Below are 19797 nucleotides of genomic sequence, written 5' to 3' on the forward strand. Positions count from 1 at the left end.
AGTACAGTTGTATGCCACCTTAGCTGACTTTCTATTACATCTTCTATTATACGAGCTACCTTATTTAACAGATAGACCATGGTAAACTTAGTCTTTAAAGTAGTTAAATGATGTGGCCAGTCAATACCCCTGAATCAAAAGGGAGGTATGGAATTTGTCTTGAATATTGGGTTACTCCTTTTCTTCTGAAATTGTGAACCAAAAAATGCAGAATTAGAAGAATAAATTTGTTGAGATCATTTTATGTGCCAACAAGTGTTTAAGAGACATTAAAAACCATATGAATAAAACCCAGTCGTCTTGTTTCTTCTTGCTTAGCTAATGAGAATACGTAGGAAGATACTTGCCATGCTTTGGTTAGAAAACTACCTTTTCTAAACCAAACTCCCCATCATGTCAAAGCAAAACAACTCAGTTTGTAAAAAAAAAAAAAAATCTTATCTCCGCCCAGCATGTCTTTGCCTAGTACTTTTCCTGAACTTATTTCCCAAAGACCAGTGGGCTGAAGTACTATTTTAATGCATCACCTTCCAGTGTTTAACAGTACTTTTAGCGATTTTCCATGCTAAAGGTGGCATACAAGCAGATTTTCATCATGTTGCAAACATGGCTGTCTCACTCCATCACTGATTATAAGGTTCTTACTTATGCCAGCTGTGACAGTGGTTCCCTCGGCCACTCTAATCAAGCTCATCTGGGGATCTCTTGCACAGCGAACTACCTGTTTGTCTGTTCAAACAAGGTCAGCATGCCTCTCCTCTCAACAGTGGCTTACCTGTCCCCTCTACACACACACCTTTTGAACCCTCATTGAGTAAAGGCCATACTTCAGCATTTCCTTTTAGGAGATTCCCCTTACCTGAGAGAACAATAAAAATTTCAGTCCCGAAGAACTTTATATGTTTGTATTCATTGGTCGGTAATGAAGAGTATAAAATTATTTAGATGAAATACCAACTTGGATTACCCTTTTACAAAATAAAAGCCTCTAAAACATACATCAGACAGTAGATGAGAATCTGGGCAGCACTTCAGAATAGATCCAGTGTGTACTTGACTTCTTCATTTTATGTGAGCAGTGTGGCTGACTTAATTCAGGATCTAGAAATGATTAAAAGTTAGGCAAACTGTCTGAATCCAGTCACACTGCTTTGCTGGGGAACTTGGGTCACATTCTGTAAATTCTAAGATAACAATGCCCGTGTCACACAAGGCAAGAATGTATACTTAAAGTACTTAGCATAAAGAGTCTGACAATTTTGAACTTTAAGCCCTTAGAAAAAAATGTAACTCGTAAAGCCAGCAGAAATGTCAGTGTGAACAAGTCATGAAAGTTCTCCTACAAATTATATATGGGGATATCTTTCTTCATCTTACTTCGCAGTAAGCAGTTCTCTCTTATTTTGAGAAACATTGAAAAGAGCTTTGTTTTTTACTTGCAAATGTGAGGTTAATTTAGTGTTTCACAGAAGAATGCTGAGACAAGTGAAAACTTTTGTCTGTCAGGTCAGGACATCCAGGTATTAGTGGTTAAATTCACAGTGGCAACTGTGTCCCTCTTAAGAAAGATGTGTAGGCCAAATATGGTGGCACACATGCACACAATCCCATCATTCTGGAAGCAGCATAGGAAGACCGAGTCCAAGGCCGGCCTGGGTTATATTTAAGGCTCTTGTCAAGAAAAGAGAGAAAGAAAAATCATAAGAAATTTTTAAAGTTTAAGCATTGAATAACTATAATCTTTTTTATATTTAAGTAAAAGTTTTATTTAGGTATGGGAAATTGACAAAATACTTAAGAATTTGTTTTTAAAGTTGAAGATTTACTTTCTTTAGCCAAGGAAACTCATTATTAGTAAAACAAGAATTCTGAACCTTAAAAATCAAAAGTCTTTGCTACCTGATGCCTCTTTATTATTTAAAATACATTTATATTTTAATTTAAAATTTTAAATTACATTTTAATTTTACATTAAAATACATTTAGATACATATATCTACTGTACATTTTGTTATGACAGTCATACATTTAATTTCTTTAATGTGTAGCATAAAATAACTTAATCCAATCTGTAGTTGTGATTTTTTTTTTTTTTAAACTCTTTTAGCTTTTAGTAAAACATGGAGGAGACTTGTTTGCTGAAAATGAAAATAAAGACACTCCTTGTGACTGTGCCGAAAAGCAGCACCACAAAGACCTGGCCCTCAGTCTGGAGTCTCAGATGGTGTTCTCTCGTGACCCGGAGGCTGAGGAAATAGAAGCTGAGTATGCTGCATTAGACAAACGAGAGGTAAGCTGATTTTTTTTTTTACTTAAGTTTTTTTTCTTTAACTCAGTTTGGTGGTCATCTTTACAGTATGCTAAATAGCTTCAGCAGTACTTAATCCATAGCTGTGAGCATAAAAATACATCTAGAAAACCTGAATGTTGAGTCTTTCCTTTAACATGTTTATGTGTTTACTAACATGTGAATAAATGTGTTGGTGTTTAAGTCCTGTTACCACTTACTGGGATAATCTCATGGCTCCATTCTCTATTAGTCTTTCCCTCTCTCACAGGTTGCTTGTTGACAACACAAAAGCTTTGGTAAGTCCCACCTGAACACAAAAGGAAACTGGAACAACTGAAACCCTGTCACTCTTTGCCATCCCTGTCCCTCTTTTGCTACAGGGTCATATCTCTGACAGTCTGTACCTACCAACTTCCTCTTCCTGTCCCTGCATCAGGCCAGTCTCTCCGTGTAGAATGGAGCTATACTTGACGTGGAATCCCATTGATCAGTCTTCCATTTCTCCTCATCTTTCCCGAATGCCTCACAGTACTTCCCACACTTGCCTGCTGCCTCCCCTCAGATGCTTGCTTGCTTTCCTTGTCTCAGTAGCATCACTTTGATCTACTGGTGGCTCAAGTATGAATGTGGCAGACGGTCCTGATCCTTCATACCTCCCTTATCATTGCACATGACATGCAGACAATCAAGAAGTCTGGTACTTTTACCTTCGAAAACATTACCTGACTGTTCATCCCAGTTTGTACTCCTCTGCTCTAAACCACAACGTGTTCGCTTTTCATCCCAGCTGTTGTCGTACCCCTTAATGACAACCTGCCCTCCATTATGATGACTGTAGAGTCTGCTTTGTACATAGGTGACAGAGAGACTTTTATTTATGATATTATAGTTTTTAAACCATTTAGTGACTGTATTAGTCCCTTTGGGTGTCTTACCATATAAAAATACTTCAAGCACATTAAATTTGTATGTATATACGTTTACTTAGCTCATAGTATCAGAGGCTGAAAATCCAAACAATTTCTGGCAAGGGCCCATGATAAATAGTAAAGAATGCACAAAAGCAAGAATCACAGTATTAAACAGAAAACAGGAAACCAGAGGGAAACTTAAGCTCCCATCCCCTCCCTTAACTGCCTTAAGTACCTGCTACTTGACCCTAACCATTAAGATTCCACATTATAACTGTGTACATTCATGGCATACAATATGATGTTTTGACACATACACATTGTGGAATGATTAAATCAAATCAGTTAACATGGCTAGTTTTGGTGCTGGCAAGTGAACCCAGGGCCTCATGCATGCTCAACATGTAATCTACCACTGTGCTATGGTCCCAATCTTCTGTCACGTTTATGTTATTAAATCTGAAGTTACTCAATACATACTCCATAAAGTTGAGAACAGTTATTCTGCTGTCCTGTAGATTTCAAAACCTATTCTTCCCATCTATCTGAAACTTCTTCCTCTCATTATTTCACATAAGTCTTACCACATGCTGTAATTATTTTTTCTCTTTTATTGTGTTTCTCTATTAGATTAAGGCTAGAAGTATATCTGCTTTTTTTCAACAAAGAATTACAGTGCCTAACATTGCTTGCATGAAGTAGGAAACCATAGATAATTCTTAAATAAATTAAACCACAGTAAATGTTTTCCTCTCCAAATGAATCTGATTCCTCAGTGTTTAGTATTAACTTGGTTCTAACAGGAATCATATAACTATTGGCTTGTGTGCATATCATGTAATTATATTATTTTCTTTTTCTCATGAATCATCAAAAATTTATGAGCTTTTTGTTAATTTGGATAGTCTGTCTTGTAGTTAGTTTAGATAAGGGTTTGTCTATCTTGTTGATTTTCTCAAAGAACCAGCTTTTTGTTTCATTGATCCTTTGTATTGTTCTCTTTGTTTCTATTTTTTTGATTTCAGCCCTCAGTTTGATTATTTCTTGCCCTCTATTCCTCTTGAATCTGCTTATTTCTTTTTGTTCTAAAGCTTTCAGGTGTGCTGTTTCAGGTGTGAGATCTCTCTAATTTCTTTATGCAGGCACTTAGTGCTATGAACTTTCCTCTTAGCTCTGCTTTCATTGTGTCCATAAGTTTGGTATGCTGTGCATTCCTTTTCATTAAATTCTAGGAAGTCTTTAATTTCTTTATTTCTGTCTTGACCTAGTAGTCATTAAGGAGAGAATTTTTCAATTTCCATGTGTTTGTAAGCTTTCTGTTTTTTCTGTTGTTGTTGAAACCCAATTTTAATCCACATTGGTCTGATAGCATGCAGGGGTTATTTCACTTTTCTTCTGTTGAGACTTGCTTTGTAACCGAGTATGTGGTTAATTTTGGAGAAGGTTCCATGAGGTGCTGAGAAAATGGTATATTCTTTTGTGTTTGGGCGAAATGTTCTGTAGATATCTGTTAGGTGCATTTGATTTATAACATCAGTTAGCTCCATTATTTCTATGTTTAGTTTTTGTCTGGATGGCCTGTCCATTTGTGAGAGTGGGATATTGACATCTCCCCCTATCAATGTCTGAGGGTTGATGTGTGACTTAAGCTTTAGTAATGTTTCTTTTACAAATGTGGGTGCCCTTGCATTTGGGGCATAGATGTTATGAATTGAAACATCTTAGTGGATTTTTCCTATGATGAATATGAAGTGTCCTTTCCCATCTCTTTTGATTAATTTTGGTTGAAAGTCTATTTTTTTTAGATATAAGAATGGCTATATACCAGCTTGCTTCATAGGTCCATTTGCTTGAAAACTCTTTTTCAATCCTTTACTCTGAGCTAATGTCTATCTTTGATGTTGATGTGTGTTTCTTGTATGCAGCAGAAGGATGGATCCTGTTTTCATCCTGTTAGTCTGTGTTTTTTTATTGAGCAATTGAGTCCATTGATATTGAGAGATATCAATGATTGTTAGTCCTCATATGTTGTTGTTGTTAGTGATGGTGGGTGGCAGAGGGTGGTGGCAGTGGCATTGTGTGTGCTAGTGTAAAATTATTTATTTCCTCTACTTTCATGGATGTTGTTGACCTCCTTGGGTGAGAGTTTTCCTTCTAGTACCTTCTGTATTGCTGGATTTGTAGATAGATATTGTTTAAATTTGACTTTATTGTGGGATATCTTGTTTTCTCCATCTATGGTGAATGAAAGTTTTGCTGGGTATAGTCGTCTGGGCTGAGTTGATATATTATGTAAACCAACAAAGCTTTCCTGGGGATCAGAGAAGCAGAACAGCCAGCCACTAGCTTACCTCTATGAAATCCTCAGCCTCAAGAGAGTGAATTCCTGTTTCCTCATGCCTTATATACCTTTCTGTGTCCTGCCATATTACTTCCTGGGATTAAAGGCGTGTGTCACCACTACCTGGTTCTGTTTCTCTCATGTAGCCCAGTGTGGCCTTGAACTCAAAAAGATCCAGACGAATCTCTGCCTTCCGAGTGATAGAATAAAGGTATGTGCCACCACTGCCTGACGTCTATGTCTGATTTTGTGGATGGCTCTGTCCTCTGATCCCCAGGTAAGCTTTATTGGGGTACACAATATATCACCACACTGGATTGGCATCTGTGGTCTCCTAGTGTCTACGAGACATCTGTCCAGGCCCTTCTTTCTTTTAGAGTCTCCATTGAGAAGTCAGGTATAATTCTAATAGGTCTGCCTTCATACTTGCTTTTTTTTCCTTGCAGTTTTCAATAGTCTTTCTTTGTTCTGTATATTTAGTGTTTTGATTATTACATAGCGAGAGGACTTTCTTTTCTGGTCCAATCTATTTGGTGGTCTGTAAGCTTCTTGTACCTTTATAGGCATCTCCTTCTTTAGATTAGGGAAATTTTCTTCTATAATTTTGTTGAAAGTATTTTCTGGGCCTTTGAGCTGGGTTTCTTCTCCTTCTAGTCCTATTATTCTTAGGTTTGGTCTTTTCATAGTGTCTCAGATTTCCTAGGAAATAGAGTCGGGGGCCAGGGGGGAGGGGGGCACCTAGAGAATGGAGGAGGCCTACCGGAGTTCTGCTGGCCCGTGCGCCCTCTGGTCCAGCAGGGACTCACCACCCAAGTTGATGGTTAGGCCATGGAGACAAGGAGCAGAGGGGTATTGGGAATGGAAGCGGGGGGGGGGGGGGGGGGGGGGGGGGGGGATCAAGAAAGTGGCGGAGGTCCTCTAGCAGCAGCCTGCCTGGTTTTTTTGCAGGGACTGTCTGCTGCAGGTGGGGGTGGGACACAATGAAGAGGGTGGTGGAGACTCCTGAGGATTGTGCCTGTCGGAGGCTAGAGAGCAGGTCTTCTGTCAGGTGTGTCCTGTGGTTCAGCAGGGCGGATCTGCCAGAGGGAACAGAAAGAGTGGGGGAAGGTCATTGGGGAGACTGGCCTACCTGCTCTTCTGGAAGGCATGGCCTGGGTTCACAATTCTGAAATTATAATAAATAAATATACTTGAAAGTGTAAAAACAAAAAAAAAAGTCACTTTCCTGACTCAATTCACCAAATGTTAACAGTTTTTTTACGCTCTCAGATATAAGCAAGCATATATACTCAATTTTGATGTGAATAAAATCATTTTAAATTCAGTTTAATAAAATCTTTTTTTCCCCCTTTGAGACAGGGTCTCTCTGTGTAGCCGTAGCTGTCCTGGAACTCACTGTGTAGACCAGACTACCTTCCACGGGTTTTGCTGCCTCTGCCCCCTAAGTGTTGGTATTAACAGTGTGTACCACCACACCTGTTTCTCTAATTTTTTAAATTTAACAATTTATTTTGAACATTTTTCCAAGGTTGGGACATATGGTTTATATATTTTGACTGGTTTCTTACTGATGAATATAACTGATTTAGATAATTTTAAATGTTATATTTGAGCTAAGGTTTCTCTTCATTTTATGGCATAGATAGTGTGTGGCATGTCCTGTAAATTATGGCACATCTTAATTTAGTCCAAGTTGCCTTAGTGCTATTCTAATTCCAATAATAAATGAATCAGGTGAGTTGGGAGTCATCATCATTTTTATTTGTTTTTTAATCTCCTTCTTAGTCTCATGATCCAACAAAACCATGTGCTTTAGTGGGCAGTGTTCTAGGAGAGTGGGTATCAATGAAGAAAAAAGGTAGGCTGCCTGCCCTCCTGGTGTTCAGTCCAACAGAGAAACTAAGAATTGAACAGTTAAATGAGCACATAATTTTCACAGTGGTACCTACCATACGAAAATGGAAGCCATGATTTTTTTTTAACTCTAAAACACTGGTGGTGATTAGGCCTCTGTAAAATACACATTACAAAATGTATATGTGCCTGCTTCTGAGTAACTGAAAAGAAAATGGCAGTACACTGGAGAAGGCCACAGGTCCTTCTCGTGGCAGATGATCTGGCCCGCAGAACCAGCAGACTTGCTTTGTAAGAGCAAAGCTTCCTATCTGGTAAAAGTGTAGGCTACCCCACGTATCGACACTCAAGCAAGAACTATACTACTCAAGAGAAGAAGCTGGATGAAGTACTTCCTGTGTAACTTTTTTTCTCCTTTCTTTCCCAAGCTAACCTCAGAGATCAGCTAAAAAAAATTAATATTAAAGGGAATAGAAGCCATCTCTTTTCTCCTCTGTCTTCCATGTCTTGCATTTGAGTGTGTGTGTGTGTGTGTGTGTGTAGGTTCTCTTCTGCTGCTGTGTTGGTTTGGGGGATCAAACTCAGGGATTCCAGCCTGTACACAAGTGCCTCAGCGGACTGAGCAATCTTTTTTACAATAAATGTATCCACCTGTAGCTGGGGTGGTTGACTAGTTTCAATTCTGGAATAAGTAATAGAAAAAAATAGTCTTTTCCTGATTACTTTATATCATGGTCTTTCTGAAATCATTTTTGAAAGTAACTATTATTTTTTAACTGTTATCAAAATAGTGTTTGTGTATTAGGCTGTTGCTTATTTCTTTTGTGGTTCTTTCATAGCAGTAATATACACAAGATTATGGAAGAGGTACTTTTATTCAAGTTTCTTTTTAATTTAGTTTCCTTTTTTGTATCAGTTTTGACTTTATTTGAAGGTTATTACTGGCTTATAATCTGAAAATAGTAACAGTTTATCTTTGCAACAGGAAAGAGAAAGTCACCTTCATTTTTATCTTTGACTCAGAAGGGAGAGCTAGTGTGCACTTGAGACTGAACAATGTATTGAAATGTTGCACATGACCTAATTACAGCTCTGCTTCAGAGTTTCACAGAGATGTGGTCTGTGCTCATGAAGGCAGTATGCCTTTGTCCTTTAAGAACTCTTCCATTGTTACCCACTTCAGTTGAAAACTGCAAGCATTTAAAAGCTTATGTATATAGACCACTTTATATTATCCCTTAACTATCTGAAATCTAAACTCTCTCTATGTTGTCAGAATTGCCAGAAAGGATAATTTTTATTATTTATTTGTACTGTTGGGTTATAGATAACATTAATCTATAGAGTTGTGATTCACTGTTTCCTTTCTACTTAGTTGATTCAAAATAAAGAAGGTAAAATGATTTCTAATCTGAAGAGGAACTTTTAGGAAATACTTGCAAGAAATATACAGTTGCCACCATTGGGAACACCTAACTCCTATTGCTGAGGCAGGGTGGGATCTCTAGGAATTCATGGCTAAACTTGGAACACACTTTGAAGAAGCTACATGATAGATTGTATGTGACTTCTGGAATACATTCTACAGATTTAACTATGAAGGGATATATTGTGTTTTTCGGGGGAAAGTGTGTTTTATAATTAGCTTAACAACAAACTTTGGACACTTCTAATGATACCTAGGATTAGTTGCAGTGTTCATTTAATGATGTCCCCATTTGGAACCCTGGATTAAATTTCCATTTCTTTGTAATTAATTTCATGTGATAAAAAAATTTGTTGAACCTAAGTTTGCTCCTCAGTTTTTAAATGGAAGGGCTCCGCACACTACCACTGTTGTAGCTCCTTAACAGCCTAGTGATTTTTATTTTCAGAGTTTATCATTCTATTGCTTTCAAATAATCCTCAGCATTTTATAGAATTACCTTAACATTTTGCCCCTTCTATATTTTTATGTTGTTGCAATGATACTACATATTTCTTTTCTTTTTTTGGTTGTTTTGTTTGTTTATTTCGAGACAGAGTTTCTGTAGACCAGTGCTATAGACCAGGCTGGCCTTGAACTCACTGATATCTGACTGCCTCTGCCATCTAAGTACTAGGATTAAAAGCATGCAACACCACTACCTGACTCACATATTTTATTTTCAACGGTTTTTATTCTTAACTATTCTGAGTTTTGCAAACTCGGGAAAATCATTTTAAATGAATAATGAGTGTTGTAACATGTAGGTATTGTATAACTCTATTAATATATATTTGAGCTGTTTGCATTTATTTTCTTTTTCAAATAACACTACAGATGGCTAGTTTTGTTCACGTTGGAATAGATGAATGTTCCAAAGAAAAGCTTAAGGCATCAAGTTGTTAAGTTATATGTAGTTTTATATGTAAAATGAAGATTTTATTTTCACATAGTGAATCCAAAGACCAACTTTCTAAAAACCTTACCAACATAAAATGTTATCTTGTTTTCCTAATTTTGTCTAAATTTGTAGATGAAAAGTTTGCACCTTTTTAGATGTTGATGTTTTATAACTTTTCATCTATGAATTTTCAAACTTTTCTATAGGTTTAAAATAGTATGCTTTTTATTAAATCTTGGCAGACTTTTATGTGGTTGAGTTCTACCAGTCTTTCCAAAACTAACATATTTGTTACCTTTTATGTGACTCTGCTATAAGACATCTGGAGATCGGGAAGTGAATTCTGTCACCTTTGAGAACAGTCCTACTCATGTATTCTATAAGGACTGATGACATGGTTGACATGATAATTGTTGAAAGATCAGGAGATTAGAAGCAGTATCACATTATAAATACTTATAAATCAACCACAGTAGGTGAGATCCGTCATACCCCCGAGCTCTCTGACGACTGACAGATGCTGCCAGAGGACATCATCAGTGGTTGTTTGATTTTTGTGGGTTTTCCCCTTCCTAAACATTTGAGAAATCCTGCTGCTTTTTAAATGTGATCTTTCTAAGTAAACATGCATATATTCACACACAGCAGACTCACATCAGGAGTAGACTAGATAAAAGTACATGAGAATTGTAATAATGATTATTACTTAGTGGTTATGTTTTTATTTCCATAGCTTTTTCTATATTATCCAGAGATGTAGTACTGTAGAGTACAGTGGTCTCCCATCATAATCCCTTGATTTTGAAAATGATACAGTATGTGCGCCCCTGCATCCACCCTCTGGTTTAAAGTGGACCTGTGCAAGGATACCCTGAAACCCAAGGTAGTGGAGACAAAAAAGTCCTTCGATATCTGAGCTCAAACTGGAATGTTAAATGGTGGTCATATGTACTTCTTTTAGAATATAATAGCCAATTTATCGTTGTTTCTCTTCTTTCCAAAGCCATATGAAGGATTGAGGCCTCAGGATCTTCGTAGATTAAAGGATATGCTTATTGTGGAGACTGCAGACATGCTCCAGGCCCCTCTGTTTACTGCTGAAGCGTTACTTCGAGCTCATGGTAATGAGAAATGTCTTATGCCTTTGATAACTCGGTGCCTTTTGAAACTTCAGAGTTAAACACGGCTATTTCTATGTCTAAATATGAATTTTTTTTTAAGGAGCCAACATAGTTTTTGTGCACATGTTGCTCTGACAGTCATCATCCTGTAACCTCATTTGGTGCGTGAAGTGGCTGTAAATCAAAGAGGAGAGTAGAAATTGCTTTCTTTCTTTCTTTTTTTTTTTTTTTTGATTGAGCTCCTGAGTTTTGTTGAAGTCATTCAAGTATCAAATTGTATGGCTCAATTAAATTGTGTTATTATCAATTATATTTATTCAAAAGCTGTTTCTTACCATAAAATATACAAAATGAGATTAAGACTTGAGAATATACTACCTCTTATAAGATTTTTTGTTTGTTTTTGTTTTTTAAAGATTTATTTATTTATTATGCATACAGTGTTCTGTTTGCATGTATCCCTGCAGGCCAGAAGAGGGAACCAGATCTCATTACAGATGGTTGTGAGCCACTATGTGGGTGCTGGGAATTGAATTCAGGACCTCTGCAAGAACAGCCAGTGTTCTTAACCTCTGAGCCATCTCTCTAGCCTTTGTTTGTTTTTTTATTTATTCACTTTGGGGGTATTCTTTTCTTCCTTAAAGATATAGCCAACTAAGGAGATTTCCCCAACTTTGTCCCTTGTTCCCTGTCATTCTTAGCACAGTCACTTGGGACGTTGCTGCATGCCGGGTTGCACTCCCCTTCATACTGGACATTGGCTGTTTGGTCTGGCTTTGCAGAACAGCATTGCCTGACTTTAAAGAAACTTTAAAAAAGAAAGGCATAAGGAGTCTTTGTCGGGCGGTGGTGGCTCACACCTTTAATCCCAGCACTCGGGAGGCAGAGGCAGGCGGATCTCTGTGAGTGCGAGGCCAGCCTGGTCTACAGAGTGAGTTCCAGGAAAGGCACAAAGCTACACAGAGAAACCTTGTCTCGAAAAACCAAAAAAAAGAAAGAGAAGAAAAAACAAAAAAAGAATCAGAGCTTCTTTAGGGGTTGGGGATTTAGCTCAGTGGTAGAGTGCTTGCCTTGTAAGCTCAAGGCCCTGGGTTCGGCCCTCAGCTCTGGGAAAAGAAAAAAAAAAGGAGTCTTTATCTGTCCTGCCAGCCAGCTCCCAGATAACAACACAGAGACTTCTTATTAATTATGAAAGCTCAGCTTTTCGCTTAGGCTTGTCTCAACCAGCTCTCATAAGTGAACCCATGTTTATTACTCTATGTTCTTCCACATTGCATTACCTCTCTTCCATATTACACCTCCTGTTTCCTCTCCATGTCTGGCAGGCGACTCCGCCTTTCTTCTTCCCAGAGTTCTCTCTGCCCAGAAGTCCCACCTATACCTCCTGCTCACTATTGGCCATTAAGCTTTCTATTACACCAATCATAGCAATACATCTTCACATAGTGTACAAATATCCACAACAGAAGTGCTGAATTTTAACAAAAATATATTTAAAAACAGAATAGTAAAAATCTGTTCTATTCCAGTTATTTTGAACCTCTAGTTGTCTATTTTTAACAAGAAGTCTTTATCCTGAACACCAAAATAGAATGTTACTTCCCAAAATGTTTGTATCATCTTTTGGTCATAATGATCCCAGCACCTGGGAGGCAGAGGGAGGTGGATGTCTCTGAGTTCAAGGCCAGCCTGTTCTGCAAAGCCAGGAGTTCTGAGACAGTCGGGGCTGTTGTACGAAAGAACCCTGTCTCAAACAACAAAGCAAAAGAACTGAGAACTCAGTATTTCCTCATGGATAAAGGCCCACTGCTGCCAGAATCACATGTTAGCACTAGTGTTTGCCTGCTTCTAGCATTGGCATCTTTTTCTTCTGAACCACAGTATTCTGGGTATGTAGCAGTGACTCCTAAATTTACTATAAAAAGAATGGCCTGGGAAATTAAACATAGAGTCAGAGCTAGCTTCAGAGAGTCCGAGTCTGAAGATGCAGGGTCGAGCTTAAGAATAAATACATTTAAAGAAGCTACTACGTGGATGTGAAACCAATCGTTTTTAAGATGACCTGAGTCCTAGCAGCTGCATACCTACAGTCTGACTGTATCCAGGGTTTCTAAACTGTATTTGTCATTTTCCATATAACCTAACAGTGTCCTCAGTTAACTCCTCACTGATTGGGGGACACCCGGGGACCTAGTTACCTGGTAAAAACTCTAGTGTCATCCTTCACTCCCCATCAGTTCCCATCACTTCTATTCCTAAGTGCCTCGGCCTCTACTCTTCTTTGTTCTTCCATTCCCACTGATGACTTCAATTCAGACTACTATTTTTCGTCGTTGTAGTACCCTGATCTTCAGTTTAGTTCTGGTTTCACCCAGTACATATTTTGTGTTATTTGAAAATGCCAGTCTGAGCCTGCCATTGCATGGATGAACACTCTTCGGTGCTCCCCAGATTTAAACCCATCCAGTTTTCTAAAGTAGACCTATGACATAAGTTTCATCATCTGGGGTGTTAGTCTCTCCAGTTCTTTCACCATGTATCTCAATTTGTCCTTAAAAATCACCTCTTCTAGGAATTTTTCTTACCTTGTGTCTTTTGAGACTCTTCCTGTTTCCATCATATTCTATACACAGCACACACACACACATACATATCTTACACCAGTGGTTCTCAGCCTTGCAAGCCTTTAGTACATACAGCTTAGATACTTGAATGTGAGTGTATCTGTATGTGGGTGGGCCTGCCTGGAGATGGATAGGGGAGCTGTGTTTCCGTTCCTGAAAACATCAGAAATGCATGTTTTCCCAATGGTATTAAGTGACCCCCTTTATTAGCCTGGAAACTCCTTAATGGGTTTGTGTTTACATAATAACAAATGTATATTAATCTCAGAAAATAGTTGTGAAATGAATAAACATACTTGAAATGTAATTTTATATATTTTTAAAATCTATGTTTTTGCTTTTAAAAGGTTTCTCCATTATCATCTTTTAAGCTCCAGAATAAATCCTGGGTCAAAAAACTTAAATTTAGAAATTCATGATAGCCTTTTAAGATGTAGCTCATTTTGTAGAGTGCTTGCTGAGTGAGGCAATGTGATAGCAGAATAGTCTTCTTTTAACTAACGATAATGCCTCACAGTCATAATATGAAAACTCGTACAGAATCTTGGGAATGAGAGGAACATTTACAATCCTGTAACTTAGGAGGCAGAGGTACCAGGATGATGATGAGTTCCAGACTAGCCTAGGTTACATAGGGGGAGACCCTTTCTCAAAATAACTGGACAAGCACCAAACTAGAACAGAAATGCCAAGTGCCTTAAATTGTGTTACCGTGTTTCTTCATAGAGTTAGGCTCATAGCACCAGTAAATATATTCTATCCTTTGTTTGACCTCTTTGACACAGAGTGTGTAGTTTAGTGTAGTGTAGAAAGCACGGTGTGGTGTCTCCTCCCTGTTGTCTCAGCCCCTAGGAGTAGAAGACAGGAGGATCACTATGGGCTGCATAGTAAGGCCAGCCTGGTCTACAGAGTTAGACTTGTCTCAAAAACCTAAAAATAAAAACAATAAAAAACAGTTTAAAGAAATAAAATGCAGACCTGGCAGAAAAATGGAAGGTATTCATCAGTGGGGTCATCATGCAGCATTTCATTTATCCCAGTCTGAGGTTTTGCTGTCCATGGTTTTAGTTACCTATGCTCAGCTATAATCCATAATTATGAATGGAAAGTTCAAGAAACAAACTAAGTTTTCAATTGCACACCATTCAGAATCGCATGGGATTTCACCCCTCAGGCTCAGGATCTGAATCAGTCTTTTGTCCAGTCTGTTGGATCTGTATGCTGTACTTGCCTTTGATCAGTTAGTAGCCATCTGCTTAGTAGGTCGGCCTTTACAATAGGCTAAAACTAGTGCTCAAGTAACTTTGCTTTACTTGATAGTAGCATATTGATGTTGAGAGTTTGTTAGAGTGCATTGCTATAACTATCCAATTAGTTGTTAGGAATTTATAAACTGAACTTTATCACCTGTATATATATAGAGAGAGAGATTAAAAGAAAAGTCCTTGGTATACATGCACTTACATACATATGGTATGTACTGTCCACAGGCTTCTAATGGAAGTCTTAGGACACGTCCTCTGTGAGTAAGGAAGAACTACTTTAGCACTTAGGATCAGCTAGCTGTTGAAACATCTCTTAATCTGATTACATAGTTCAAAGCATTTATATCTTGATGTGAAAAGGAGCTCTACACAGTCATTCGGGGACACCAAAACTTGACATCTTCAAGTAGTTTATCTCCATCCTAGCCAACCAATCGGAAAGGGAAGAATAGTTGTGAAGTTTCTGAGCCCATTCCAGATGTGTCATATATTATTCCTTCACGGATTCCATTGACCAGATTGTAACCAGGCAGCCACGCCTAAGTGTAAGTAACAGTTCTGCACTGTAACACCTTTGCACATAGTCATCTTTGCCACAGATACCGACGTTCTCACAGAATTTTCCTGTTCAGCATTTGTCCATTCTATGATAATAACTTCTTGTTGTTTGTTTCTTTTGGGGGTTGTTGTTGTTGTCTAACAGTATGGACAGGCTGGCCTCCAGATCACAGCCATGTTTCCACCGCGCAAGTCCAGGCACATCGCCCTGTGCCTGGCCTGACAACTTGCTGAAGCATTTGTTTTGTATTTCTTCTATTAAAGCATTAGGTGCAGGATCCGAGTTTTCTAATGGTCTTCTCTCTTGTATTGTTCAGGTAGTATTGCTGACATTTACAGAGATCAGTTGTATTCGAGTGGAACAGCGGTCAGAGCTACCCTCCATTATGATATGTAAAGCTCTGCTTTGGAACTGTAAACTCAACTGTCTAGAAGATCATAGTCTTGCTGACACTCTGCTTTTCATAGGAATATAGGTTATGCTATCTGATGTCAGATTTAGACTTTAAGTAATAAAATTGGCCTCAAGCAGAAGTACTAAATGTTTTATGATGTTTACTAAATAGTATTTAAATCTTAAAGACATGCTCTTAGACTTACTGTTAAAAACATTTGGATTGCTTTTATGTATATGAATGTTTTGCCTGCATGTGTGTATATGCACTACATGCTGGCCTGGTGCTATGGAGATCAGAGAAAGATGTTGGACCTCCTACTGCTGGAGTTACTGGCCATTGTGAACCACCATATATAGGTGCTGGGAATCAAACCAGTGTCCTCTGCGAGGGCAGCAAGTGCTTCAAACTCCTAAACTTAGGAGATTTAATGGGACCTGTTGAAAAAATAAAATTTCTAAAATAGTATATTACAAACTTGCTTGTCCTTATGACTTAGAGTTTTTATTGCTGTGACGAGACACCATGACCATGGCAACTGTTATTAAAAAGAAAAAAACATTTAATTGTGATGGCTTGCTTATAGTTCAGAGGTTCAGTCCATCATGGCAGGGAGCACGGCGGAATGCAGGCAGAGGTGGTGCTGAATCTGAGAGTGCTACATCTTGCAGGCAGCAGGAAGTCAACTGACACACTGGGTGACATCCTGAGTATATGAAACCTCAAAGCCCGCCCCCACAGTGACACACTTCCTCCAGAAGGTGTGGCCCAGGTTAAAGGTGTGCCCTCCAGCCTCAAGGTCTGGATTAAAGGTGTGAGTCATCCAGCCTCCTCCAACAAGACCACACTTCCTCCAACAAGGCCATACCTCCTAATAGTGCCACTCCCCATGAGCGTATGGGGGCCACATACATTCAGACTTACCACATGTTAGAATAAATACATATCAACAGATTACTCTTAACTACTTTGGCAGTTCATCATCTTTTCTGTTCAGCACAGGCCATCTTCACCCAAGGATTTCCTCAGTGTAGATTTCTTCCTCCACAACACATCTTTGTTCCAAATGCAATATCTTCTATATAACACCTTTTTTTTTTTTTTTTTTTTTTTTTTTTTTTGGTTTTTCGAGACAGGGTTTCTCTGTGTAGCTTTGCGCCTTTCCTGGAACTCGCTTTGGAGACCAGGCTGGCCTCGAACTCACAGAGATCCGCCTGGCTCTGCCTCCCGAGTGCTGGGATTAAAGGCGTGTGCCACCACCGCCCGGCCTATAACACCTTTTTGAAAGTCCTTCCAGAACATATCAAAACAGGTTAAGTTCTTTGTGTTAAATTTACAGTCCTCCTCTTCCAGTGTACCTTGTTCAGTGGTATTCCCTAGTTCTACAGATAGAAGCAACAGGTAACCAACTGGATAGTCAAGGCACAAACATGGGACACAAGCTGACATTTCTTCTCCCTCAGTCCCTGGACTTGTCATTACCAAATTGTCAGTTCTCTCCTTTTCTGCTCACACCACCTTGCCTGGGCTGCCCTTGCCTCCCTTTGCAGCATGCAGTAGCCTTTTTCTAGTTGGTTTCTTTCCTTCACTCACAGCCTATCCAATTTTTGTTCTTCCTACTTTACCCAGAATAATCTTTTCAAATTTAGTCATAACAGTTTACCCTTCATGTCCCCAAGCCCAGCTATCCTTTGATTTCCTATAATAGTTAAACTGAAGATAGAAATAGTTTTGCAGCGTCCTGTGTGGCCAAGCCCTTGCCAGGTCTGTAAGTCTCATCTCACAGTGCTTCTCTTTGGTCTCCGCTCCACCTGTGCTGACCTTCTTGCTCTCGCAGCAGTGCCACCGTCCTGCTGCCGCAGATGTCTGCGCATTCTGTGTTCCCTCTACCTACACTGCCTTTCTCTCCTGTTCAGCTAGCCAGCTCCCACTCATCCGGAGGTGTACTTACCTTGCTGTCTCTTCCTCCCTGACAAGGAGTGTCTTCAGGTGCTTTCAACAGTGGTGAATTTGTTGTATGTATGCTTATTGATCTCCTTCCTGTAAGTTTCAGGAAGACAAGGATTGTGAGTGGTTTCTCCTGTCATGTATATCTTCACTGCCTGACTGAAAAGATAATCAGTAAATGTTTGCTAAATGACTAATAAGATAGAACCAAAGCAGATAATTGTACTGAAAAATATTTGTAGTAGGTAAGACTCAACTTGGCATATTTAATCTATGAGTGTGTTATAATACTGTTTCCTTTACTTAAAAAATGACGTAATGGTGGCACATGCCTTTAATCCCAGCACTTGGGAGACAGAGGCCGTTGGATCTCTGTAACTTCAAAGCCAGCCTGATCTACAAAGTGAGTTCCAGGACAACCAGGGTGACACAGTGAAACTCTGTCTCCAAAAACCAAAGAAGAAAAAAAAGACATAATGGGACTATTTTAAAAAGTCATAATGCGCAAGAAAATTATTTTATATTCTCACAGTTTGATAATACTTAATATATTTTAAATGAGAATCATTTTTATTATGGTTCCCTCATAATACATCCTAAACATTTTTAAGTTGTTAGAGTTACCACTTTCATTGACTGCATCTAAGGAAATGGTTTGGTTGTACTTTAAATTTGGAATGTGGTATGTACCTTTATATTAATTAATTTATGCTTACTTTAGTCTGAATAGAACATTTTAAGAGTTGGTAGTACTTAGTGGCACCATTGCTGATTTCTGTCAATTTTATAGACCTTCCACTAAGTGCTCAACACACACTTAGAGTTGAAAGGATTGAGTTGATGTGCTTATTTTTCTAGAGTTTGCTCAAGTTCATATAGTTAAATAAGTAACACATCTGGAATTTGACCTTCAGGCGGCCTATTTCCAAAGGTGGTTTTTACACTGTGCACCATTGCTAACATTTTGGAGGGCAGCAATGAAAAACTTTTGAGGAACTGAATGGGGAATGTATTCCAGATGTGGTGCCCAGATAGATTATAATTATAGACAATTACCTAACAAAAACGTAGCTTTTGGTAATATTGTTTTTAAATAGTAAGCTCAATTCATAGAAGGAAAAGCAAGTAGAAATGAACTTGTAAAAAAGTTGTTAATTTCACAATAAAAAATAAATTTGATGGCTTGTTCTTTTTTTTTGTAATAGTGTTTTATATGATTCTAAAAGTAATGTTATTTATTTGGAACAAATCCAGCACAGGGAAGTCACCATTGTTTTCAACAATAAGATCAATATGCAAATATCATTAATAATGTTTTAATTAATATGTAATTATAAAAATTTCATATCACTGACTACTAGCCTACATAATCTTCCAATTAGATAACTGTGACTCCACTGTTAATTATGTATCCCTTTTTACCTTTATAAGTAATGTTTTGGAACGTTATACAAACAGGAACTTGGTGCTTTTTCAGTTGGGCAAGTGTCCATGCTCTCTATTTTCTGCCTGTTCTTTGTTGCTCTCTGTAGCAAGCTTTCTTGTCAGAGTATCTTTGGATTGCCAGCCCCAAATATTGACATGGAGATGTCTTGTTACTTATGGAAGCTTGGCCTTTAGCTTAGGCTCGTCCCCAAGTAGCTCTAATAATTTAGTTAACCCATATTTTTTAATCCATGTTCAGCTATGTTGCTTTTTACCTTTACTCAGTACTCAGTCTCTCCCCCAGAAATCCTGCCTATCTTCTTCTGCCTAGCTATTGGCCATTGAGCTCTTTATTAAACCAATCAGAAGGTGCCTTAGGCAGAGACACATCTTCACAGTGTACACACATACTCTGCAACAGCTCTCTACTCTCTTCAGAAAGTTATAATTTATGTCTTGTTCAAAATTTATGGCTGCTGTTTATAGGACTGGTATGGTAGAAGTTACTTCCTTTTTACCAGACAGTGAACTCAGCTTATTGTATTCAAAATATGTCTTGTGGGTATCTTGTGATTTACAAGGAGGATAGTCAGATCATTTGTATCATGGTAATTACACACACACACACACACACACACACACAATGCAGCCCAGGAAGAACCAGCTTTCAGGCGCAGACAGGGCTCAAAGGGAAAGTCCA

At 38.4% G+C, this 19797-nt stretch overlaps 1 protein-coding gene across 7 annotated transcripts in view; it reads left to right on the top strand.

The window, feature by feature from the left end:
• The window catches only part of Ankib1 (ankyrin repeat and IBR domain containing 1), a 120224-nt gene that overhangs the window by 39081 nt on the left and 61346 nt on the right, over window positions 1-19797 (top strand). For all 7 annotated transcript variants that reach the window (XM_052719901.1, XM_052719904.1, XM_052719905.1 and 4 more), the window contains 2 exons: window positions 2108-2290; window positions 10766-10883. In XM_052719901.1, the coding sequence (XP_052575861.1) occupies window positions 2108-2290; window positions 10766-10883 (301 nt within the window). The remainder of the gene's footprint in view (window positions 1-2107; window positions 2291-10765; window positions 10884-19797) is intronic.

This window comes from Peromyscus californicus, unplaced genomic scaffold, assembly GCF_007827085.1.
Source record: "Peromyscus californicus insignis strain IS unplaced genomic scaffold, ASM782708v3 Scaffold_6__1_contigs__length_162567912, whole genome shotgun sequence".
Taxonomy (NCBI): Eukaryota; Metazoa; Chordata; class Mammalia; order Rodentia; family Cricetidae; genus Peromyscus; species Peromyscus californicus.